This window comes from Microplitis mediator, chromosome 11 (genome assembly GCF_029852145.1).
Source record: "Microplitis mediator isolate UGA2020A chromosome 11, iyMicMedi2.1, whole genome shotgun sequence".
Taxonomy (NCBI): domain Eukaryota; kingdom Metazoa; phylum Arthropoda; class Insecta; order Hymenoptera; family Braconidae; genus Microplitis; species Microplitis mediator.
In genome coordinates this window covers 1,056,515-1,064,181 of record NC_079979.1, presented here as the reverse complement: position 1 = coordinate 1,064,181, position 7,667 = coordinate 1,056,515, and the positions used below count along the sequence as shown (strand labels likewise).

The following is a 7,667-nucleotide window of genomic DNA, read 5'->3' as shown; positions in this document are numbered from 1 at the left end:
TTCTTGCCGAATTAGACAGAATTCATTTTTAAGCTAGGTACCGAATTAACAGAATTCAACTGAATTAAATAGAATTAAAAATGTAATTCTTTTTAGTTCGATCGAATTCAGTTGTTTAATCAGGGAATGTAGAGCTCCCTAGTGAAAATTTTTCGGACTTTTGTCCGAAAAAGTCTGTAGACCTCTGAAAAAGTCTTTAGAACTCTAGAACTGAGTTTTTTAGACAGAAGTCCGAAAAATTTTCACCAGGGCTTGCATTTTTATAGAAAATGTTTTTACTGTAGAAAAATTAATGAAAAAGTTAAAAAAAAAAAATCGCCAAAATTCAAAAATCATTACTTCGAAAGTACTCAATATTAAGAGCTCAACTCTTCAGGGAATCTTCATTCTGATGTAGAGAATCATCACAAAATTTGAACAAAATCCGCGGGGGTCACATTCAAAAAAAAATTTTAATTGGTGGAATGACCCATGTCCTAGTGGAAATTTTTCGGAATTTCCTCTGAAAAACTCAGTTCTAAAGTCCTAAAAATTTTTTTAAAGTTCTAAAGACTTTTTCATAGTTTTTCAGAGAAAAGTCCGAAAAATTTATTCCAGGGTTGGCTGCCTTACAATGACCCCAGGTCGTGAAAACTATTGAGGGGCGCCAGTGCAATAAAAAGTGACCGAAATCAAAGAGGTTTCATTTCAATTTTTTCCAAACAGTTAGAAACTGATTGCACGCATTTTACTTCTCTAATGACGTCTCGACGAATTATGTCACTAAAATTATGAAAATCTTCTGAAAAAGTTTATCTTACACATCTTTTCAGAAGCTACTAAAATTTCTGTCATACCCGATGAATAAATAAAAAGAAAAGCAAAATCCTAAAATCCGGTTCCTTCGGTCCGAGCCCTAAGCTCGACCACAAGGCAGTCACTGAACATCTGCCGCCATCTAGCGACAGGTATTTAATTATAAGTAAGATCGCAGTCATATCGACCGTGGTCTGCATTATCTCCAGCTAACACTCGAAAATAAAGAGATGAGTCGCTCTCTAGTGTCTCGAATTAGAAATCTCAGTCTATCGGCTGTCAACAGTCGAGAGTCGAATTCCAGATTCTAGTGAGGGAACAGATCGAACACGTGTGATAAATATTTTATAACCTCAATCCTCACCCGTGCATTGTAATTATTATTTATATTGTTTTGATATCTATATATTTAAATATATAAACATATAAAATGAAAGTAAAAGGCAACAAAAAAGAAAATAAGAAAATTGAATTATCTATCAAAGAAGAAGAAGATTTTATTCAAAATATTTTTGATAAAATGCCTATAGCTCCATGTAAATTAGGTAAATATTATTTTCACTAATTATTTAATTTTTTTTTAATTCTAGGACCGATTTCTTAAAAAAAAAAAATTTTTTATTAATTTATTTTTTTTTCTCTAATTACCCATTCACAAAAAAAAAAAAAAGATTTTTTTTTTTTTTTTTTAATTGACCAGAAAATTTTTTTTTGTAAATCTCAGTAACCATTAATTTGATTTTCAAATTTTCACGATTTTGTCAAAAAATTAATTTAAAAAATTGACAAAATTTTTTGTTTTTCAAATTTTCTTTTTATTAATTTTTTTTTATTGTGTAGAAATTTAAGACTTGATGATTTTTTTTTAGTTTAATTACTAGAGAGATAATTACCCTGTAATTAAAATGAAGAATTTGAAAAATCAGTCAGTTAATTTTTGAAAAATTAGGAGCAGAAGAAAAAAATTTTTTTAAATTTGAGAAATTTTTTTTGTTTTAATGAAAAATTGAAAAAAAAAAAATCTGGATAATTAGAGTAATAATACAATTAATTAATTAATTATTGATTTTTTTTTTAGAAACAAACATAAAAAAAGAAAATGGACAAAAAAAATCACAGTCACGAGTGAAGCCGGTATTTAATTCCGAGGGGCATATGATATTTTCAAAGTTTGATTTTTCGGAGATTGGCACAAAGAAACAGCCGAAAAAATCAATGGGCTCCAAGGACCCAAAGAAACGGCTAGAAGAATTAAAAAACAAAAAGTTGAAACTCAAGCAACTGAAGGCTGAGGGCAATACAAAGAAAGCTAAATTGTTGGAGCAGAAGGAGTCATGGCGAGCTATTTTGGCTAAAGCTTCTGGTCAGAAGGTAATTATAATTTTTGTTTTAAATTTTATGATTTTTTTAAAAGAAAACTATCGAGGTTTCAAATTTCTTGAGAACCGTTGGTCGTACAACAAAACACAAAGAGTCAAAAATTGTAGCAAATTAAATTTCCTGTGGAAAGAGTACCCACAAGACATACTTTAGACTAATACGTAATTAAGTACTTACTGTAATTACATTGCAAGTTCATATAAGTTTTATTTTCGAAACTAACGGTCTTAAGACAAAATATTATAGGGCAGAAATGATAGAAAATTAAATTTCCTTTAAAATGAGTACCAACAACACGGACTTTTTTAAAATATTTACAATAATAATAAAAATAAATACTATTTTTAATGCCTAGTATAATTATCTCGTAAACTATCGGTCGTAGGACAAAATATTAAGAGTCAAAAATTGTAGGAAATTAAATTTTCCGTGGAAAGAGTACCCACAAGACATACTTTAGACTAATAAGTACTAAAGTACTTACTGTAATTACATTGCAAGTTCATGTAATTTTTATTTTCGAAACTAACGGTCTTAAGACAAAATATTATAGGGCAGAAATGATAGAAAATTGAATTTCCTCTGAAACGAGTACCAACAAGATGGACTTTTTTGAAATATTTACAAAAATAAAAATATTAATTACTATTTTTAATGCCTAGTATAATGATCTCGTAAACTATCGGTCGTAGGACAAAATGTTAAGAGTCAAAAATTGTAGGAAATTGAATTTCCTGTGGAAAGAGTACCCACAAGACATACTTTAGACTAATAAGTACTAAAGTACTTACTGTAATTACATTGCAAGTTCATATAATTTTTATTTTCGAAACTAACGGTCTTAAGAAAAAATTGTACAGGGCAGAAATAATAGAAAATTGAATTTCCTTTGAAACGAGTACCAACAAGATGGACTTTTTTTAAATATTTACAGAAATAAAAATATTAATTACTATTTTTAATGCCTAGTATAATGATCTCGTAAACTATCGGTCGTAGGACAAAATGTTAAGAGTCAAAAATTGTAGGAAATTGAATTTCCTGTGGAAAGAGTACCCACAAGACATACTTTAGACTAATAAGTACTAAAGTACTTACTGTAATTACATTGCAAGTTCATATAATTTTTATTTTCGAAACTAACGGTCTTAAGAAAAAATTGTACAGGGCAGAAATAATAGAAAATTGAATTTCCTTTGAAACGAGTACCAACAAGATGGACTTTTTTTAAATATTTACAGAAATAAAAATATTAATTACTATTTTTTATGTCTAGTATAATTATCTTGTAAACTATTGGTCGTAGGCCAAAATTTTAAGAGTCAAAAATTGTAGGAAATCGAATTTCCTGTGGAAAGAGTACCCACAAGACATACTTTAGACTGACACGTACCTAAGTACTTACTGTAATTACATTGCAAGTTCATATAATTTTTATTTTCGAAACTAACGGTCTTAAGACAAAATTTCACAGGGCAAAAATAATAGAAAATTGAATTTCTTTTAAAATGAGTACCAACAAGATGGACTTTTTTAAAACATTTACGAAAATGAAAATATTGATTACTATTTTTAATGCCTAGTATAATTATCTCATAAACTATCGGTCGTAGGACAAAATGTTAAGAGTAAAAAATTGTAGGAAATTGAATTTCCTGTGGAAAGAGTACCCACAAGTCTTACTTATTCCTGATATTTATCATAAATCTATGTCTGGTGCACTTGCAGAGTTTACTAATTTTATTCGAGATTAATTTTTTTGTTTTTTTTTGTTTTTAGATACTGGATGATCCTGAGCTGCTCAAACAATCGATAAAACGTAAAGAGAAACAGAAAGCATACAGCGCAAAAAAATGGGAAGCGCGATTAAATAAAGTGCAGAAGGACAAAGAAGACAGACAGAAAAAGAGACAGGAAAATATATTGAAGCGTAAGAAGGATAAGAAGACAAATAAATTGAAACGGGCTTCAAAGAAGGGACGTATCATACCCGGTTACTAATTAATTTGTAATTTTAAATAAATAATTTGATAAAAAAACTATTTTTATTTTTTGAGCCAAAACTTGGAAATTTTATAATTAATTAACTAATTAAATTTAAAAAGTGGGATTGCTCTCATTTTAAAGGTCACCTAAGGCCTCAATTTTCAATTTCTGTTGATCGATTTCGGATTAATAGTTTTCGATATATCGATTATTAGAGCTGAAGTTTGACAGGAAAATTTTAAATTTTCTGATGAATTTTTTTCTGGCTTTTAAAATTTATTACTCGAAGTCTAATTGAGATTAAGGCTCGTCTTTGGTCTCATCTCAAAGATTAGACTTTTTGCTACAATTTTCGTTTTTGGTTAATCGACTTCCGCTCATTAGGTTTCGAGATATCGATCTATATAGATAGCGATAGATTTTTTGGTAAAATTTTATTTACTCGTGACTTAAAATTTAAATTGCAGAAAATCTATCAAAATTACGATAAAAATATAAGAATACAAATTTGTAGAGAATAAAATTTCCTACAAAAAATGTCTCTATAAATTTTTACGCAGCTCTGATAGTTTAGCTGCAATTTTAAATCTAAAGTTTAATAGAAACGAAAAATTGACATTTTTGGATAATTCATTTTTTTCCGCAACTTTATATTTAATTTGTGATTTAAATATCAAAAATATGATAAAAATATAGAAATCCAAATTTGTAGAGAATGAAATTTCCTACAAAAAATGTCCTTATGAATTTTTTCATAAACTTAATAGTTAATGATTTAAATCAATAATGAATTTAGATAAGACGTAAAATTTAATGAAACTGAAATTAGCCGGTCTAATAATTTTTTGATTTTTTAAAAAACGATAAATTTTGAAAAAAAAAATATTTAAAAAAACTGCACTTGTAGGCTTTTAAATGTTCTACATGTGCATGTTTTTAGTTTTTTTTTTTTTTTTAATTTAATTGTACAAAAAAAAATCAAAAAATTTTTAATGTCTGCTAAATTCAGGATCGTAAAATTTTTATTTTTTCCAAATTTTCAAAAACTTTCTTTAAATTAAAAAAAAAATAACAATTATAAAGAAGTAGCCAATAATTGCTGGCAATTATCAAAAATTTAAGTGTACTCACGATGCTGCCATGTTCATTTATTTTAAACTTGACTCACTTCCCGCCAAAATTATTTTTCTCACTTTCAATTCACAAAAATGTTTTATCACAATTGCACGACAATCATTATCACAAAAAAAAAACAATCGATACTCGAGAATAACTTCAAGATAATTAATCACTTTAATTTAAATTAATTAATTAATTATTTCCACTAACCGTTCAAATGACAACCGAGTGCCCGAATTATTTTCATTATTTTTTAAAAACTTTTCCACGACTGCGCGGTCTAATTAATATCAAAATTTATCAATTAATTAATGATAACTAATTTGAGACATTAAAAAATTACTTTAGTTGTTAATTAATCAGTTAATTTAATTTATTTACGTCCACTATCAGAGCAACTGAACGTTAGTCAACGAACGTTGCAGCCATTTTGAATTGTCTGCGCACGCACATAAAATTCAAAAGCGCCGCGCATGCAAAGATGATTCAAAATGGCCGCAACGTTCGTTGACTAACGTTCAGTTGCTCTGACAGTGGACGTAAATAAATTAAATTAACTGAGTGATTAACCACTAAAGTAATTATTTAGTGTCTCAAATTAATTATCATTAAGTGATCTTTAAATTTTGATATTAATTAGACCGCGCACTAGTGGTAAAGTTTTAAAAAAATATCGAAAATAATTCGGGCACTCAGTTGTCATTTTAACGGTCAGTGGAAATAATTAATTTATTAATTTAAATTAAAGTGATTAATTATCTTGAAGTTGTTGTGGAGTATCAATTATTTTTTTTTGTGATGACAATTGTCGTGTAATTGTGATAAATTATTTTTTTATTAATTAAAAGTGAGGAAAATCATTTTGGCGGGAATTGAGTCAAGTTTAAAATAAATTAATATGGCAGCATCGTGAGTACACTTAAATTTTTGGTAATTGCCAGCAATTATTGGATACTAATCTATGAATATTTTTTTTTAAAGTTTGAAGAAATTTTTTTTTAAATTTACGATCCTAAAGTTAGCAGACAATTGAAGATTTTTAGACTTTTTTTTTTGAACAATTAAATTTGAAAAAAAAAAATTTTAAATATGCACATGTAGAAAATTAAATAAACAATAGGTGCAATTTTTTAAATATTTTTAACTTCCCGCTGAGAAAATCGACGATTTTCAAAAAATTCGGGAAGTTATTGGTTTTACCCCGATTTTCAAAAACCGGGTTTTCATCATATCCCTTGTAGGAAAAAAAATATTGACAACGGGGCCAGTCTTGGCACAATACTGGGCTACCGAGGCTCGGCCTCCCAAGGTTGGTCCGAGATCCGTGACAAGTCATCAAGTGACAAATCTTGGTTTGCCAGTTTTGGGCCAACGTTCAGCCAATACTCAAGTGACAAGCCTTGGTTTGCCGGTCTTGGGACAAGATTCAACAGACATTTAATTGACAAGCCTTGGTTTGCCAGTCTTGGGCCAAGATTCAGCCAATACTCAAGTGACAAACCTTGGTTTGCTAGTCTTGGGCCAATGTTTAGTCAATACTCAAGTGACAAGCCTTCGTTTGCCAGTCTTGGGACAAGGTTCAGCCATTATTCAAGTGACAAGCCTTGGTTTACCAGTCTAAATAACAAATGGTAACTAAAAACCCCTGGCTTCTTTGAATAGCGTAACAGCCTAGTGGATAAGACGCTTGCCTAGCAGTCGTGAAAGACCAGGTTCGAGACCCAGCAAATGCAAAAAAAAAATTAGTTTCATCGATGCACCTGATTTCTCTGTGTACATATTTATTTCCATATGTTACCATCACGCACATGTTGACTAATATTTTTTTTTTTTTTTTTATTTATTTTTAATAAGCATAGGTGCTTATTTAGCAACAGTCTTGGCACAATACTGGATCTCGATATTGGGCCAATACTAAGATGCAGTCTTGGCACGACACTGTCACTCAAGCTTGGCTGGGTGTTATCATTTCGATGCTTAGACAGACTTGGGCCAAGCTTGGATTTCAAGCTTTCCCCAGAGATAATAAGTCTTGCGCCAAGCCTCGGCCAAGCTTGGGCCTATTGTTTCTTCCTATAAGGGATGTTGACATTTGAAGGTGCTAGGATGCTATTCTGACATTTTCAGAGCGATGTCTGTATGTATGTGTGTGTGTGTGTGTGTGTGTGTGTGTGTGTGTGTGTGTGTGTGTGTTTGGATGTAAACCTCTCATATCTTTTTGATGAATGAACCGATTTAGATGGTTCTTGCGGCATTCGAAAGATATCTTCTGAACTTAGATTTTCAAAAAAATTTTAGACCATTTAGTCAAATAAAGTCTGAGATATTTAAGAAATACGAAAAAAAAAAATTTTTTTTTCGTTTATTTTGGATATTGTGAAAACTGT

The 7,667-nt window shown here is 29.6% G+C and overlaps 1 protein-coding gene across 1 annotated transcript; it reads left to right on the top strand.

The window, feature by feature from the left end:
* The first annotated feature begins 1,085 nt into the window (after positions 1 to 1,085).
* LOC130677616 (surfeit locus protein 6 homolog) lies at positions 1,086 to 4,214 on the top strand. Its single transcript, XM_057484462.1, has 3 exons — positions 1,086 to 1,340; positions 1,874 to 2,166; positions 3,955 to 4,214. The coding sequence occupies exons 1-3, from the start codon at positions 1,226 to 1,228 to the stop codon at positions 4,174 to 4,176; spliced, it is 630 nt and encodes a 209-aa protein (XP_057340445.1). The 5' UTR covers positions 1,086 to 1,225; the 3' UTR covers positions 4,177 to 4,214.
* Positions 4,215 to 7,667: the final 3,453 nt, after the last annotated feature.

What these genes read in the sequence shown, in the direction of transcription:
- LOC130677616 (XM_057484462.1), top strand. Translation starts at nt 1,226, where the DNA reads ATGAAAGTAAAAGGCAACAAAAAAGAAAATAAGAAAATTGAATTATCT. An exon ending in TATAGCTCCATGTAAATTAG is followed by an intron (nt 1,341 to 1,873) that starts GTAAATATTATT and finishes TTTTTTTTTTAG; the next exon opens with AAACAAACATAAAAAAAGAA. An exon ending in CTAAAGCTTCTGGTCAGAAG is followed by an intron (nt 2,167 to 3,954) that starts GTAATTATAATT and finishes TTTTGTTTTTAG; the next exon opens with ATACTGGATGATCCTGAGCT.